General features: G+C 39.3%; 1 protein-coding gene across 1 annotated transcript in view; it reads left to right on the forward strand.

The window, feature by feature from the left end:
* Positions 1–895: 895 nt before the first annotated feature.
* The window catches only part of TRPA1 (transient receptor potential cation channel subfamily A member 1), a 37,944-nt gene continuing 20,302 nt past the window's right edge, over positions 896–18,537 (forward strand). The window contains exons 1-10 of the mRNA XM_074146674.1: positions 896–1,090; positions 3,731–3,893; positions 5,199–5,374; positions 7,157–7,264; positions 7,652–7,760; positions 8,115–8,260; positions 10,183–10,319; positions 12,768–12,816; positions 16,193–16,292; positions 17,506–17,606. Coding sequence (XP_074002775.1) covers positions 971–1,090; positions 3,731–3,893; positions 5,199–5,374; positions 7,157–7,264; positions 7,652–7,760; positions 8,115–8,260; positions 10,183–10,319; positions 12,768–12,816; positions 16,193–16,292; positions 17,506–17,606 — 1,209 coding nt within the window. The 5' untranslated portion in view covers positions 896–970. The remainder of the gene's footprint in view (positions 1,091–3,730; positions 3,894–5,198; positions 5,375–7,156; positions 7,265–7,651; positions 7,761–8,114; positions 8,261–10,182; positions 10,320–12,767; positions 12,817–16,192; positions 16,293–17,505; positions 17,607–18,537) is intronic.

The following is an 18,537-nucleotide window of genomic DNA, read 5'->3' on the forward strand; positions in this document are numbered from 1 at the left end:
CGCCCCGGCCGCTACCTGACCTTTGGTAGGGCTGCTCTTATCGCATTAAGTAAACTGTTAGTTCTCCCAGTTACACACGTTTCTGTTAAAAGACTCAGCAAGAATGACTCAGTGGAAGTTGCTTTTAGTAATTAACCCTTTGAAACACCTCGGGCTGCTCCTTTCAGTGCTCTCCCTATCGCTTTCCCACGACGCTCCAATTCTAAAACTGGGAAATTTTGCAACTAGGGAGTAAAGGCTGAGAAGTTAATGGGGGAAACCGGTGTTAAAGGATGTTAACAACTCGGGATGTTAAAAGTTGCGAGGCCAGGAAGGGCAGGCTCTCTCCTCACAGGGTGCCCCACAGGCCCTGCAGAAGAGCCGGACTATGGCTGCCCCTTTTTACCATTTGTTTATTTTAATTTTCACACGCGGCACTCTCGGCCCTGCAGCCCTTCCATGGACAGACGTGCACATCTGTCACTGTCAGCTCCTCCACCGGGGAACGAAGACAAAAAGCCCACCTAAAACCCCAACGGGGACGGATGGCTTCGCCCTCTCCCCCGCCATTAAGCCTGCCAGCGGCACCTCCTCAGCCGGCTGCAGGGATACCCGCCCAGCGCCCACCTGAGGGGACCGGGGTTTCCCGCCCCCGGGGGACCGTCCGGGACGTGCCTTTGGACGGGGTGGAACCCTCCCCCGGCGGGGAGCGGCCGGCTCTGCCGGGGGCAGCGGCGGGAAGAGGCCGTCCCCCTTTCCCCTGAGGTGACCGGGGTTTCGCGCCCTCGGGGGACCGCCCGGGACCTGCCTTTGGGCGGGGGGAGCCTCCTCCGACGGGGAGCGGCCGGCCCGCTTTCCCCGCCTCCTGCCGCCGCCGCTTCGGCGGGGAGGCCGGGCGCGGCCCCGGCTCCGGCCGTCACTCGGTCTCTCGCCTCGCAGGTCTCCGGAGCGGGCGGGTTGGGAGCTGTTCGGAGCCGGGTGGGCGGGCGCCATGAAGCGCTCTCTGCTGCGGCTCTGCCAGTCGCGGGAGAAGGCGGCCGTCTCCAGCTCCTACCAGGGCGTCGTCTGCGAGGCGGATGCCGCCTCCGTCGCCTCGCAGGATGTCTTCAAGGTGGGTGCGGAGGAGGTTTGGGGCGGGGAGCGGGGTACGAGGGTGAGGGGACAGCCTGGGGCAGCCGAGGGACAAGATGGTCCCCAAGACTTGGGGCTGGTGTGAGGGAGTTGGGACAAGGAGGGGTGAAGGTGAAGGGTGAAGTGGAGGCTCTGGGGCGGCTTGGCCTTGGTTAGGTCCCGGAGACGCTTTCTTCCAGGAGGCCCTTTGCCCCTCGCTGGTCAAGCAGAGCCCTGAGGGAAGAGCTGTGACGGGGGGGAGGCAGGGCTGGGAGCCACCCTGGCCATGGAGGGTGAAGGCACAAGGCTGTGGTGCTGTGAGGGGAGCGGGCGAAGGAGGATGCGGGGTGGTGGGTGGCAAGCAGTGGCCATGGGGCTTGCACCCCCCCAGGGGACAGGGTACCCTCCCCAGAGAGTACCCCTCTGAGAGGGAGGTGCAGAGGTTGTGAGGGGAATGAGTGGACCATCTAGCAAAAGTGTCCCGAAAGGAAAGTTTAGAAGCCCTGGAACTGTTCTGAAGGGAAAAGGGAACCAGTCCGCGCAACCTACGAATGCAAAATTGCTGCCAGGAAGGTTATAAACTTCTTCCCTTTTCCAGAGAGAGCGGGACAAGAAGTGATGTATTTATATTGCAACCTGGACCAAAAGTTAGGGAAGTGGTTTTTTTTTTAAGGGTAAGAATAATTAAGCTAAGGAAGAAGTTGCCTATGGGATGGATGACTTGGGTAACTTTGGAGCTTTTTCAGAGCAGGCTAAACAAATTTGACAACGTATGTGGATGGGTTTAAAGACCTCTTAAGATCATTTCCAGGCTTGTTTTCTGTGTGCTGGCTGTAGTCCCGATCAACACCTCTTCAGCATAACGCTGCTTGTCACTCAGGTGTGTGATCTGCCACTATGCCGCTGTTCAGGCAAAGTGCAAAGGAGCTGCAGCTGTTTAAAGCAGCTTGCTTTGCTGTTTTGAACCCACCGAAGTCCTGAGAACACCTAACCGATACCATCCTTCCCTATTTTGTTAACGAAACGCTGCAGTATTGGCTGAAAAAAAATCTTGGTTTTGTTGATAGATATTATCATCATGCCACATTTCAGCCACGTTTTGTCTTACATTGACAAAAAATTCCAATGGAAAGCATGGCAAAATGTGCTTTAAATCAATAAAAAGGTTTGAAAATCATTACTGTTACAATTGAGTTAGAATATTAGAAGGAATAGAAGATACTAGGCTCTACCATAAGGTTTTCTTGACTAGCTTTTTGATGTGTATAAAATATATGGATATTTATGTATGTAACTGACGATTTATTTTTATGACAGTTGAGTTACCTTGAATACCCTTTCCACAATGAGACCACCTGTTTTCTCTTAGCTTTTTCTAGTTGCACTTTTGGAGCAGATGCTACCCCTGTATCTGGCCCCAGTCTTCTAAATTTTTGAACCCCTTTGTAACATTAGTCACATGTATAACCTCACTGATGTCAATGGGACTATGAAGGTAAGGGGAGTTAAACACGCGCTTAAGCATATGAATGGGCTGCCCCATAATATATATCTGCTTAATCACAGCAAAAATGGTTGAATCTTCATGGCTCAGGGGACCCTGGACATCAAAGTTTTCCTTTTCTTTTGCAGCTGAGGAGGGAACAGCGATTTTAGGGGATTGAGGGAAGAGCGATTTTAGGGGATTTCCTTTTTTTTTAACCTTTTGCTTGCTTACACATCTTTGGGAAGGTTTGCATTACTTTTGATATGCATTTTTCTCTTTTTTTTTTTTTCCTCCCAAATTTGTTGAATAGTTTTTCTTTTTTATTCCTTCTTAATTTTTTAATAGCTTGTTTTTCAATTCCTGCCCATTCTACTGCAATCATGCTTTTTTCTATCACTTTTCTTCATATACAAGTATGGCTTTTGAAATACTCTAACAAAAATATTTAGAGAACATCTTAAACTAAGAGTCAGCAGGGTTTCCATAATGGGCTTTGGTTGCAAAGCGCAGTACCAGGGAGATATCAAGGTGTCAGTGGGCTGAGCTGTCAGAGGGGGTTTTCTTGTATTATGCTGTGAAGATGCTGGGTTGTTTCAGATGGAAGCGGTAACCCATGGGATGCTTTTAGGATACTGCTGAAATTAAAGAGTTTATTCGTTGCTCTGACGCAAAGAACATCACAGAAACCCAACAGCTGAACTTGAAAGCCCAGGGCATAGTATCAGCCTCTGTAGAAAGATCTAGAAAAGGAATGTATCAAGATTATTAATTTTTCCTCTCTGTTGAATTCATTTGACATGGCCACAGCTGGAGAGAGTATAAAACAGTAAGTGATGAATTTGCTTGTTTGAGATTTTCCATGGTGGAGGGAGGATCTTGAGCTCACTACAGAAGACAAAATAATGTATTCAAGATAATTTCCATTTTTGTTATTTTTGCACGGTGTCTAATCTGGGTCTGATTTTACAATCAATTAAATCAATGTGAATTTCACTGTTGGCTCAATCTGATCAGGATTTGTTTACTTCTGTATGAAGCTAAACAGTTGGGAGAGAATTACTGAGTGGTAATGTGCCGACAGTAACACATTATAGCGTTGCTAACACCTTGCCTATGGGGAGAATGAGAAAATGAGAATATTTGTGTCCAAAATAGGTGATTTCAGATGGAAGCGCCTGTAGGCTACGGAGCTTCATTAAGAAGAATCGTTCTGGGCTTACCAAAGTGGATGAATTAAATGCCACCCCACTGCATCATGCTGCAGAAGGAGGTCAAATAGAATTAATGCAGCTGATCATAGATGATTCTTCCTGTGAAGGTAACACACATTTTATGAACTATGTTATTTAACAGAACAAAAAAAATAATTCAATAATCAAAGTGTTTGTTAACTACCTGAAGCAGAGCTGGTGCGTGTTATCTACGTTTATAGATTTAAATATAGTTCAAACTGTCTGCCACAGTTTTCAGTGTCTCGGGTGTGTTTTGGGTAGCCCTTGTTATATTAGGACTGATTTCTCTTTGCTGCAGTGAATCAATGTGTCTTATTTTGTTTAAGACTCAGATTTACAGTTTCAGATATGAAAAAAAACTGCAGTGAAGTACAGTGTGCCTGACTTTTATCTTAATTATGTGTCTTTTGTTACATTTATAATACTGGAAATGTAAAAGATAATTGATTTGGTTTTTTTATACTTGTCATTCAAGTTGTCATCACAACTTGTTTACTTAATAGTGGGGAAGAATGAACGTTTGATAAGGCCATCTGAAGAAATTCAGGGAAGAAGTGGTAAATAGGAGAACACGGGGACTTGAATGATGGAAAAGCAGTCTGTGTAAAAGGTGTTGTTTCATGATTAATAAGAATTGTGAACTACATAGAACCACTGATAGAGTGTGGGCTACTGAGCAAACATACAGTAGCCCTGAAAATCTCATTTTTGCACCTGATGATAGCAAATCTAATTTTAGATTGTTCTGTCTGAAATATATTTTTTTTCTTTTTAGTATATAATTTTTGTCTTATTGTTTTAGAATATTTATTTAGACTATTTTTTAGAATATTTTAGTTTATTTGCAATTTTGAAGCTCAAAGTATATGTGTAGGACAGACCAGTCTCATAGCTGGCGTGTATTGATTTATTACTGTGTTCTTAAGTGAATCAGAACAGATATGGTCTTTAATCTTCTTACAATTTGCAAGCCCATATTTATTATCTATTATTTTATTTATTCACACTCGGTTGTTCAGTGCAGCCTCTAAAGCAACAGCTGCAAAGTCAAATAAGACAGGAAAGAGAATAGGCAAGGAAAGGGGGAAATCGAGTAAGTCTTGTGGGAGACAAAGTTCTATAATAACGGGCAAGAAATAGGTGTTTTACCCCTCTCCTCTCTCTAACCAATACTGTGTATTCAGCACAATAGTTAATCAATTTCACACAATGCCCTGAGTGACATGCAATCTTTCAGTTTTTTTCTCGTCAAAGAAATGCCGTAGCACAGACCTAAACCTCCATTGAAGACATTTTTTTTTCAGTGCTATCAGAACATTTGATGGTTTTGGGGTTTTTTTGCTTGCTTTTGTCTTTTTTTTTTTTGTTTGTTTGTTTGTTTACTCTTCTAGTGTTAAATGTGATGGATTCTTCTGGAAATACCCCGCTGCACTGGGCCACCAAGAAGAACCAGGTTGAAAGCGTTAGTTTGCTTCTCAGCAGAGGAGCCAATCCAAACATCCTCAACTCCAATATGATGGCACCTTTACATATGGCCGTGCAGTCCCTGCACAATGAAATTGTTAGGGTAAGTCTAAAGTCCACATAAATATACAGACTTGATAAGTCGCTCAACGGCAGCTGCGTGCAGGACATCAGCACCTTGTTTATACGTGCTGTATCTCCTCACATGGCTTTGGTTAGCGAGCAGGATGTGTAACGTGATGCTTGTAGAAATGTTTGTGTCTTCTTAGCACAGCAAGTAAAAAGTTACTTACTGATTTATATAAATGCTGATTTGTGCTGTGACAGCAGTCATTATGCTTCATGGAGAATTCTTTTAAATTTTCCAAACACAATGAATTTTATTTTAAAAGGTTCTTTTCAACACTAAAATTTTGTGTAGGCATGTTAATTTCAAAAGTTTATATTCTGATTTTTATTTTTTTTTTTACAACTGTATAGGGAGTCATAGAGGTATCAAAATTTTCTTGGAACTAGTGTATTATTTTTTTAATATGAAAACCAGATTAAAATTATTCAGAAAACACAGTTCTTAAAAATGACATTGTAATAATCATTTGAATAATAGCAGAACTAAAGCTGCAATTAAAAATCACCAAAATATATTGTGAAGAAATTACTAAGGTGTCCGGTTTGAATCTTCTGAAACAGCAACAGCATTGAGACTTTAAGCAGCATAATTTTTTCATCATCTGTCCAAGTGAGAATGTGCCATATGCGGCATTTGGATAGAATTTTAGAATTTGTCAAGTTCTTGAATTTACTAGGTGAATACAACATTAACACCACATCACTTGCTTTTCCTTTTAAAGTTGTCTCTTTTTCTAGTTCATCCAAACAAAAGAAAAACGTATCCCTGTATTCAAGACTTAAAATCCTTTAGAGATTTTCAGTGCTAAAATATTTCACTATCCTCACGTCTTTTACAAAATCTGTATTTATTACGAATTAAGAACAATTAAATCTGGAATACAATGACTTTTTTAAATGGGCTTTGTATCGAGTTGTGAATTTGGGTCATTTTACAGCTCTGCTCTTGACTAAATATGTGCTCTCATTTTTTCCTGCTCTGTTGTTTATTCAAGCTAATTCTTCTTTGGCGTCTGTTGCCAAATTTCCTGAGAGCGATTAAAATGTACCAGTTCCTCCAGCACAGAAAAATTCATTAGAATTACTGGACTATTAAATAAATATGTGGTTAGAGGAATAAACATGCAGTGCAGTATGATCATTATAATTTCCAGATCCTTTGCTTCTCAAAAAATGCTGGAAGCTGTCGTAGAGGTACTTGGTGATACCAGTAGCTCCATGTTAGCTGTGAACGCAGGGAACGAAGGAGGAATTCAGGACTGGAAGGGTCCCTGGTTTCATCTAGTCCCATCTCCCTTGATTTTATGTAACTGTCCCATAGGTGCCTCATCAAGCAGCACCTACAACATTGCAGCTTTCCAGGGAATACAGAACATTACAAGACACTGTAACAAACTTCAGTTGAAAATCCCCATCTGCAATTTCCTACAGAAAAGTTTTTCTCCCAGTATTGGGGAAGTTGTTAGATAAAAATTCAAGATACTCTGCAGCTATGTGCAAGGTTTATCCCAGTTACCCAGCTGTCTGCTCTAAAGAATTTTACTTTTCTTTGTCTATTCCCACCTGCATTTTTCACCTGCATTTTTTTACATTCTCCCTCATTTTGTCCCTCCTCTGCCTATGCTTTGTGGGCTGTTGGCATGCAAAAGGAATAAGTCACAAGAGTGCTATGGGTAATAAACAACAAAAGTAATGGAATAGGAATTTGTTGTTGTATTTGGCTTACGGTTGACTGAATGTTTTCTTAAACATTTAGATTTTAGTCCAGCATAGCAGTACAGATGTTAATTTGGAAGGTGAAGCAGGGAACACACCTATAATTGTAGCATGTTACAAGGATAATCCTGAAGCGCTGACACTCCTGGTAGGTATAATTATTTATCACCTTTTGATGTGATTCTGTTTACCTTGATGCAGTGTTATTGCATGCTGTCTCTGTTCAATGGAGGAAAGTTAATCATGGACCTAATAGTCAAGTAACTTTGCATAGGTTACTAACAAACTTTAATCTTTCAGGAGCATATATAAATATATCAGAATGGCAAACAGAAATGAAACTTAAATTATTTTTGAAGGTCAGAACACAAAATGAAGCACATGTATGTATAGATGTAGTGATATATGCTTCAACAATGAATGTACAACATAAAAAAAGGAGACAGCTACCTGGGAGACTACACCTGAAGTAGTGTGTTTATTGGTCAGAATTTTCTGTGTGTCATTAAGCTATATCCAGGCGTTCTTTTTTCAGATTGAAAACGGAGGGAAAATATGTAAACCAAACAAAACGGGATGTATGCCTATCCATGCAGCTGCATTTTCAGGTGCAAAAACATGTATGGAAATTCTTTTAAAAAAAGGTAAATATGTTGTTCCCAAGTAATCAGTAAGATTTATTGTTTATAGTAGCATTACCAATTTCCTGCTTTGATTCTCAAAGAACTGGGCAAACAAGCACTTATAACTGATTGAACTTACAAGAAGTTAATGCAATTATTCCTGTGAGCAATTCATGGTAGTAACTTTTGCAGGGTTGCAGCACCAGCTTAACTGCTTTCCTAAATGTGTGCCCATCTATTGTTTAATGCTAGATGTGAAAGGTTCATATTTTGAGGGAGAGAATATTATTCCCCAGTTAATAGACTCATTTTGAAAGCCTTGATAGCTTGTTACCTTTCTCTCTTAAAAAATTTCCATTTATTTTCATTTCTCAGGTGAAGAATTGGGTCACTCTGCTAAAACCCACATAAATTTTACCAATAATGGAAAGTGCAGTCCACTTCATCTGGCAGTTCAAAGTGGGGACCTTGAAATGATTAAAATGTGCATTGAATTTGGAGCCCAAATTGATCTAAAACAGGTAAAGCTTTGAATAGAGCGAAATATAATTTTGATAAAACCTAGATATCTCTAAGTGGTATGAAAAAACGATGAGCAGAGAATCGTTGCTTATTGCCTCTTCCAATGCAAAACGTAGAGAGCAGCAAATGAAAACCAGACTCTAGTTCAGTTGGGCAAAAAAGCATGTTTCTTTACACAAGTTACGTAGAACGTTGTCACTCTGAAAAGTTTGCATGGATTCAAAATGCATTTGGGCAGATCCACAGAAGAAAAATCAGTCCTCAACTACGGAGTATGATGACATTCCCTCTAGCTCAGGAAGTCCTTAAGTCATGAAGAGATGGAATCTAGGAGAGCGGGTCGGTGCTCTCCATGAACTCTTTACTGTGCACCCTCTATCATCCAGTCTGAGAAATGAGATCTTTGATCTGACCTTTTCTTATCATTCTTGTTTATTCTCAGCCTTGCCCTGGCCTTTCCAGAGTCTTCTTTGTAAGCGAGCACAGATTTCAGCACAGGAAGAACATGGACCTGTTGGAACGGGTCATGAAGATGCTCAGAGGGCTGGAGAACCTCTGCTGTGAGGACAGGCTGAGAGAGTTGGGGGTGTTCAGCCTGGAGAAGAGAAGGCTCCGGGCAGACCTTAGAGCCCCTTTCAGTCCCTAAAGGGGCTCCAGGAGAGATGGGGAGGGACTCCTGATCAGGGAGTGGAGCCGTAGGACGAGGGATAACAGTTTTAAACTGAAATAGGGGAGATTTAGATTAGATCTTAGGAAGAAATTCTTTGCTGTGAGGGTGGTGAGACACTGGAACAGGCTGCCCAGAGAAGCTGTGGCTGCCCCATCCCTGGAGGGGTTCAAGGCCAGGCTGGATGGGGCTTTGATCAACCTGGTCTGGTGGGAGGTGTCCCTGCCCATGGCAGGGGGTTGGAACTCGATGATATGAAGGTCCCTTCCAACCCAAACCATTCTATGATTCTGTGATTTGTGATACTGCTATTGCTCCCGTGATGCTGTTGGTGTAAGGGCCCGTGCCCGGCTTCGTGATGAGTAAACACTCCTGAAGATACCTGTCGTTAAACAAATTGTTTGCAAGGCTGAAATCAACTTACGAGAGAAAAGATAAACATGGTTTAGCCTTCTTTTATTGTCTTGATTCTTTGAATGCGCAGCTTTTGAACAAGGTGATTTATGCTGTTGATTTTGTGATGGGTAAGACTTTTGAGAATGCTTATGGCGTTGTGGAAAAGCCTATTCCAATGAATTCACTGGAATGTTCCTGCTCTAAAAAGCAGAAAGTCAGAACCTTCAGGCATGTGTCAAAGTTAGTTTGTCCCATCTGGCTAAATGAAATTCTGGTTTGGCAAATGCTGTTCTAATCATTTATTTATTTCTTAATAATTTTATGACTTTCTAGTTTATAATGGTTTAATAACATATTAGAGCAAGTTATTTTTACCCTGCATAAAATTTTATTTAAGAACATCTAAGGAAGATTCCATTTAAGGAAGTCAAGCCCATTTTAAAATAATGCATTTTCTGTATTATATAGGCCCATTTGTTTGCTTATTCATTTGTACTGGTCTACCTATGGTTTTCTGTAGTATTCCTTTACTTCATCTCTTGTATTAAAGTGTGCTCTGTGTGTCTGTTTATTAATTCAATTACAAAAGATTGTAAAGAGTGTGATTATCTCACATCTTAGGAACCTGGTGTAGAATAATAAGACCCTTGGTAGTGATCCTTTAAAACTCTCTCTTCAGTCTTTTCTAGTCTTTAAGATCTCTTCAGAGTTCCACTACTAAAGTTTCATTACTTGCATAGAAATCTAGGCATTCATGAATTACAAATGCTGGGCTAGATCACGGGTGTGTTTAATGGGTTGGAGGTTAGATTTTTGAGGTTTAAATATTGAAATGTTGTTTTATTTTCCCATTGACAGAATGAAAAATGCACAGCGCTTCATTTTGCTGCCACTCAAGGAGCGACTGAGATTGTAAAGTTAATGATGTCGTCCTATGCTGGTGAGGAATCCATTATTGATGCTGTAGATGGGAATAAGGAAACATTGCTTCACAGGTAGGAGGCTGCTCTGCCAGACTTTGCTATAAATTGTGAGCCGTGATAGTCCTAGTTATTCACAGCATCTAATTGTACTTTATATAATATACTTTGGAACACCCTTCCGCGTGGGTTGGAACTTCTCCGTGGGATGGGGGATGGTTTTAGTACAATATGAAAGAGTCAGTGATTTGGTCAAAATGTTAAAAGTTTTTGGTGCTGATAATCAAAATCCAAACAGTTCCAGTTAACTTGGAACCATGTCAAGGAATAGTCACTAACAGTTTGTATTGAAAATTTACTCCAGTAAAGTAGTAGGTGAACAAATTTATGGAATGCCCCATCCCTGGAGGTGTTCAAGGCCAGGCTGGATGGGGCTTTGAGCAACCTGGTCTGGTGGGAGGTGTCCCTGCCCATGGCAGGGGGTTGGAACTGGATGATCTTTAAGGTCCCTACCAGCCCAAACCATTCTATGATTCTATGAATTGTTAACAGTTCCTGAGGCTGTGGAACAAATCCCCTCATCTAATGGGGTTACGTTCTCCAGAAAATGAATGAAAAATAATATAAAAAGTTAAAAAAAGATTCTTTTTTTTTCCCTAAAAATTATCTTATACCTGATCAGCTACAAGATGTAGCTACAAGCTACAAGTGGAGATGTTGATAAACCTCCATACGACTTAAAAATTGCAGATGGCATTTGTTTATGTAATAAACCTCTAGACCTCTAGACTTTCTAGTCTTTCACAGTCCGTTTGAAACCAGGGCACTGGACTGTGGAGAAGTTTCCTCAGTCTTCTGTAGCAGAAAGACGCTTAGTTAAATGTGCTGGTTGCCAACTCTGTGTAAGATCGTATATTCCCCCCATCTATACATTTTTGTAAGAAAGATGTCTCTCTCCATTTAAGTGTAATAATTTTACAGTGTTATTCTACATGTTTTACAATATGAAATACTTGGTAGAAATTCAGTTGACGTGATTGTTCTTCGCACACAGTATGTGGTGGAATGATTCAAAGATAACTGAAGAAATTAAAAGGGGTCTAAAGATAAGATAAGGTTTGGGTACACTTGAAAATGCTGCCGCGATAGAGCACTATTGAAGACAAAGTGATGACAGAACGCCAAAGAAAATTGTGCAGACACAACATGCTACTTAATAGATAACTGGCTGTCATATCTATGGAAATGATTGTCCTTGGAAAAAAGTTTAGAAAAAGAATGGCACGCTTTTAGCCCCTGCATTCGTGAAACAGGAAAAAAATATTATCAAGAATCGTCGCAAAGGTAGAAAATCACCCGAATCTCTCAGAAAATAAATAAACTGAATAGGAACGTGAACTTGTTGAGAAGTGAAGGAGCAGTGAAGCATAGGCAGGACTCGATCCTTTCACATTCCTACTGTCATGTTTCCATCTAAATATTTTATAAATCGCTTTGCTCTCTCTTCAGTCACCTTTGAATTTATTTTGAGTGTGTGTGAAGCATTCAGGGTTTATGCCTGGCTGGGGGGATCTGCTATAGATAGTGGAGGCATCTCTACTTATTTGGAACCATGACATGATTTTTAAAATACGTCTTTTGAGTAATCAGTTCTAACTATAGTACACCCTGTGTTATTACCCCTTATAATGCTGAGGGAACTGTTATCTTTGAGATACAGCACAACCTTGGAACTGTCCTTCTGTGTTGCTTATCGAGTCAAAAAATTTAATAGGGCTCTGACTTCTGAAAACACTTAGAGCGTGTGCATTGTGCTATACTTCCTGCTTTGACCATTTTTTTCCTATAATATATAATTCAATGTCTTACTGTAGAATAAAACCTGAGAATTTTTCATGTGTATAGACAGCTTTAAAATATTTTTTATTAAATTAATAAATGTCATCATGATTTATATCAGTATTATATTTCTTCATATTTTTTCACGTAGACTTGCCTGCTGCAGTCAGAATAAATGTTTAGCTAAGTCACTGCCATTTTAACCCCACTCTAGCATTATTACACAAAATATATAGCAAATTATTTTTGATGATTGGATCAATGAAATGGATTTGAGGCTCTAGGTCTGCCTGGAACAAACTGAGGCTGAAGTTTATGGAATTCTGTCTTGACCTTGGGTGGTACAGCGAAAGATCTGGCACGTGCAATGACTGGTTCTGTTAAAAATCTGTGGTAAAATGCCTGTTGACCTATCAATGAGGTCTTTGTTTCCTACAGTGAGTTTTCAATGTATTGATTGAACTGAACTTAGTTTAAAAACAAAACTCCATGACCAAAAAAAATGGAAACAATTTATTAAAATGAATCATGTAATAAAGGTATCTCTGTCTCTTTATTTTAGAATGTCTTTATTTGAAAATACTAGAAAATGCAGCAAATGGAGAAAAAAAAAATTCTACCCTTTGGCTTGAAACTTCTTTGTCCTTTTCTAATGTTACTGTATTTTTGCATTTTTCCCCACAGGACAGCATTGTTTGATCATTATGAACTGGCAGAGTATTTGATTTCAATGGTAAATATTTAATCAAGAAACATGTTTATAGAGATTATTGCTATCTATTACTACAGGTCTGCCTAGAGAAATTCATAAAAGAGAATGTGTTCTCGGGTATAGGTTATTTAGAGAGAGAGAAAAATATATTTCATAATGCGTAACTGACAGTTACAGTGCAGCAGTAGTTATGGCTCCGTAAGAGCATCTCACAGTTGCAGAGGATGAAAACTTGCATTTTTATTTCCATTTTACTTACTCAGAAAGTTTTCATAAAAATCTTTTGCCAGATACGAGCAACTGGTTCAGTCATCCTTCACTTTTAGGATGTGAAATAGGAAATAAATGCTAAACGTGCATTGAATTGAATCTGATTTTTGCAGAAATAAATTCTTTCTTTGAAGTATGTACATATGATTGTTCTGGCATCACATAGACTATATACTGAAGTTTTTGCATGATCTAGAAATATTTTTCAGTCTGTGTAGTTTGATTTTATTTCTTCACTGAATAATTATGAGGGAGAAAGAGGAGAAACGCAGCTGGGAGAGCTACTGGCTGTGCTCCCAGGGTCCATTTATACCGATTAAACGAAGGCTCCTATAACCATTAGATGCCCCACTCTGATGAGGAAATTTTCCAAAGTCAGCAGACTTCTGTTCCATTTTAAGTATGTTTAGGCTTTTTACTTAATTTCATGACAATTACATAAAAAAAAAATTCTGTTCTACATTCAGCTTTGTTTTTCTCTGAAACTGATAAAGGGGTTGGATTTGGTCAGGACTACCTGTTGAGCTTATTTTTAATTCAAATGTGAAATGGTGAGGTTTGGCCGCTTAAACTTGTCTGACAGCACAACCTGTCGAAGGAAGTTATTACCTGATAAATGCAGGCACACGTTTCTGTGTGTGGAAGCTTCTGTGCACAAAGTATTAGAGAAAACATCTTTAAGACTGCGTTTGCTAAGAACGAACTTTTATTCCTTGAGGGTCATTTTTACTGTTTTGGCCTCTTTCATAGAATCTCTGGTGAGGGTTTGTTTGGCTTTCCCTGTAAAGTACGTCAGTTTTGAAGTTTTTGAACTGTTTTCATTTGCTGTTTCTGGGAATGAATCATATTTTTGGTAATTTTTGTGTCTGAAAATAAAACACTGTAAACAGATATAGTGTTACACTTCTAGGTGGAGAAGGTAATTGTCCAGCTGAAAAATTAATGCTATTTACATTTAAATTACATGGAATTTTTTTTTGTAAGTTGTAGCTCAATGTGCTACACAAAAATCAGAGAATCAAACTCAACAGCTATTTCTTGCAGATCTTTTCATGATTTTGCATTTGGCCTCAACATAAGGTGGCAATGAGTACACTCTTGTGTTTTGGGGAGGTGTACGGCTGTGGTTTGCCGTTAAGTGTTAAAAAAGCCTTAAAAAAAGGCAAAATACAGAAACCTAATTCACTGTTCCCAACTTCTAAACATTACAGAACTTTAAAGAAATGCTACTTAGAAATTGATTTGAAAATTAAGTGTTTTAAGCCCGGTGACTTTAAGAGTAATGTCAAAGTGGCTGTTGTCACGTTTGACAATGAGGTGCCTGGTATCTGGTTGGTGCATGCGAATGGCATGATTGGATTTACAAGTTGTGCACACAACTATAAAGAAGAAAAAAAGACATGAAAATCAGAAAGTTCTCCTGATTTAGCTGCTATCTTAGTAATTTCCCTGCATCTTTTTTTTTTTTTTTCTCATGTACTGGGCAATTAGACATTGAGGTGTCTGCTGCTTCCTGAGTTTACTTCATTAATTTTATTGAAACGTGCTTATTCAAAGTAAATGAGCAGTAATTTTACACATTTTCTTGCTTCTTTTTTTGAACTTCCTTTTCCACCTTTTGTTTCTTTAGTCTTCACTAACAGAAATTATAAAAATTAAATTGGTCTAAATACCAATACCATATTTACAAAATTTGCATAATATTTATTTTTATATTAATATCTGTTTAATTCATATCTATTAATGGATAAATGTAAAAGTAAAAGGAGTTCAGAAACCAAATTTACAAACTTTTCATTCAGCTGTATCGTAATGTGGTAAATATATGTGGCAATAGATAAGTTACTTCTTATTGTGATAAATAATCACGAATGCTGCTGAATTCATTTTGCTGAAGGCTGACCATTGATGTTAGCTGGAGGGAAGGTGATTAACGATCGTGTTATTAATTGGAAATTGCTGCCCTTTATTCACTGAAATGAATAAGCCACTTGGATAAAAAAAGTTCTGTTACCTTGGTGAATAAGAACATTTTTAGGAGATTGCCTGACCTTCTAGAAATGTCACTGGGGAAGGGTCCTGTGTGTGTTACTCTCAAACATTTCATCAACATATATTGGAAGCTTCCTGCTCTCTGTGCTAAAGTAATCATTGTTCATGTATTAAATGTTTCTTATTACTACGTTACAGGTTTTACCATCCTAGAAAGTAAATACGGCTCATGATTATGATTAATTCTCTCTCAAATTAGGACTGGACTCAAAGATGATTCAAGTTAATGGAAAAACTCCCATTGATTTTTTTTTTTCAATGATCTTTGGATATCACCTGAAATAAAACAGATTTTTTTTGTGTACTTTGTTCAACTCATTCAGTTTGACTTGCAACTCAATATCTAGAAAAATTACATCTTAAACATCATAAAATATACACACATCTCATTCGTTCATTTACTTATATCTTTTCCTGCCCCTTGTGGGAAGGGTTTTTTGAGATAGATGTGTTTATGCTCATAGTATTTCGCTGAGATGATGGTAGTGATACTGTGACCATAGTGATACTGTGACTGTAGTGACCACACTGCCCTGGCAATATGGATCTTGTGCAAAAATAGACAAAAGAGCAAAACTGGGCTTTTGCCAGAATATCTCATTCCAGTCGTTGCGCTTTCCCTAAAGAGAAAGGTCTCATCAAAACCCTTGAGTTTGGAGAATAAAAATGCGGCCGCTGTTCATACAGCTACTTTGGAGTCAGAATTAACTTAGCTTCAATCCCAATATTTTCAAGTCAGAATTATGTATCTTGAATATTTAAATGCATGGAAAGGTACCCTAACAAAAGATCATGAGTTGTGAGTTCAGTATACCTAGTACGCCACTATTACTTAGGCATCTAAATTTTTATATATATATATATATATATATATATTTATTTATATATATAGATGACTGGGCTGATAGTTTGAAAACATCGTAGTTTTATATAGAGATGTGTTTATTGAATTTACTTCTCTGGAGCATCTGGAGTTACTAAGAATGCCTTTAATTCTGCTATGCTTATAAAGGGCAGCACCATGTTTAATTAATTTATTCATTATTCATGATAAACTTGAAATTCTTTATTGCAGGGGGCTAATATTGATAGTGTTGACATAGAAGGTCGATCCCCGCTTCTGTTGGCCACTTCTTGTGCATCGTGGAAAATTGTGAATTTACTGCTCTCAAAAGGTAAAAAGGAAAGTACACATATGTTATACTTCCTTTGAGGGTTCATACATATTCAAACTCTGTGCCTAACAAGTCCTCTCAATTTCAATTCAGTACTTAGCATATGGTCTAGGAGCAGCTGAGCTAAGCAGCTGCACGGAGCTGGTATCCCCTGAGATAAATTAGTGTGATAATGTCACCCTTTTTAATACAGATCAGGCTGTAGAAAAATGTGTATGCCATGTGTCATGCCTTTCGAGGTAGAGGTGGCACTGGCACTCCAGCCCTGCCTTCCTTAGCAGTTCACACAGCGAGCAGAACTGTGGGGGCCTACAGGAGAGATGGGGAGGGACACCTGATCAGGGAGCAGAGCAGTAGGACGAGGGGGAATGGTTTTAAACCGAAAGAGGGGAGATTTAGGTGAGATCTCAGGAGAAAATTCTTTCCTGTGAGGGTGGTGAGACCCTGGAACAGGTTGCCCAGGGAAGCTGTGGCTGCCCCATCCCTGGAGGGGTTCAAGGCCAGGCTGGATGGGGCTTTGAGCAACCTGGTCTGGTGGGAGGTGTCCCTGCCCAGGGCAGGGGGGTTGGAACTGGATGATCTTTAAGGTCCCTTCCATCCCAAACCATTCTGTGATTCTATGATAAATACATCACTCACTCAGAGACGTGTTTCATTCCAGCAATCAGTCTTTAAATGTTAAAGTCTATATTTCAAGCGTTACCTGTGATTTTACATAATCACAGTCACCTTGAAAATGTTGGAGCTTTATCTTTCAATTGCTACACTTTTGGTGCAAGCTAATAATATTGTTACTATATTTCCTCTTCTTAATCGTAATATAACTGAGTTTCTTAATAAACCTTGTATTACAAAGTTTTGAAGCTGTTAACAAAATCACAGCTTTAAAAGATTAGAGGAGGTGAACACCTGCGTCTTTAAATTACGTTTTGATTTGTGGGTGCTCTGTGTTTCTGAATATAAAGGCTGACATTATAGTGCTGCAATGAACTGCAAAATCCATCCACAGAGATAACAATGAAATCTGAGTGTCAGTAGGGGGTTTTTGTAAGTAAAATTATATGGTATAATGTTGACTTGAAATAATGTTTGTTATTTTATAGATTCATAAACATGTATGTTCATAATTTGATCCTTTGTCTTAAACATCGGCAGTTAGTGCCAGGGCCCAGCAGTTTTGAAGTTGCTGGTATTTATTTCCATGTTTATCTAGGAGCAAATGTATCATTAAAAGATCATCTTGGTCGGAATTTCTTGCATTTGACGGTATTGCAGCCTGGAGGATTACAGCATCTGAATGAGAAATTCCTGCAGGTATAGTAAGCATCAGTTTATCTCTTTCTGTTACCCTTAGTAGAAAATGTAAAGAAAAATGCAGCTACCATTTTATTTTGGAATGTTTGTAAAAGTTTGTGGTACTTGTTAAGTTGCCCAGTGTCACGGAAAATAGTTTGAAGAGGTACATATCTCTCATGAAAACATTTCAAAGCAAATAATACAGTTTTCTTATTGCCAGGCAAAGGAATAACATAATCCCATAAATTATTTTGCTGTTGGGGGATTGAATAGCTCAAGAGGTAGGCAATAAAATACAGAATTTTTCACTTCTATATTCCCAGTTTGCATGCAGTAAAGCCAGGGGATGTGCTCATCTTCAGGTCAAGTTCTAGGACTTAAATAGCTTAAAGCATATTCTGCAGGAGCTTTCTGTGGACTGGACTGTAATGAAGTCTTGGATTTAGTTTTAAAAAGGATTTCAAACATGAGTTTGTCTTTAGCTATGCTGAAGTGAAGCACTCACATTGCTAGAGCCCAAGCTCGCTTGAAAGAGGTAAATTTGCCAGCCTCCAGAGCTCCAGAAACAACTGTTTAAATGTGAATCAAATATAAATGATCTTACAATGTCTGCTGAAATCTGTAAACAGCTTTGATTAGAAACACAGAATGGATATAACCTCCCTTTTCCGCAGATGTAGAGAGTCAGTTTTAAACCAAATCAGTTTTCTGTATTGACTTTCTGATGATTGATCATACTAATAATTCAGGAAAAGGAGTGGAGCAGACCTGGGGAGGAGATGCTTTAAGGAAGGATATAGATTGGATAGTGTTAGACAAGGTAGAGAGGAAAAACAGGGAAATGAATGTGAGAAAGAGAGAGAGGTGAAATAGAATTACGCTATAAACCAGTGAAGTGGTGGTTCTTGACAGCCAGTTTTGCAACTGAATACAGACCATAGACTGCCCT

The sequence above is a fragment of the Numenius arquata genome, chromosome 4, assembly GCF_964106895.1.
Source record: "Numenius arquata chromosome 4, bNumArq3.hap1.1, whole genome shotgun sequence".
NCBI lineage: Eukaryota > Metazoa > Chordata > Aves > Charadriiformes > Scolopacidae > Numenius > Numenius arquata.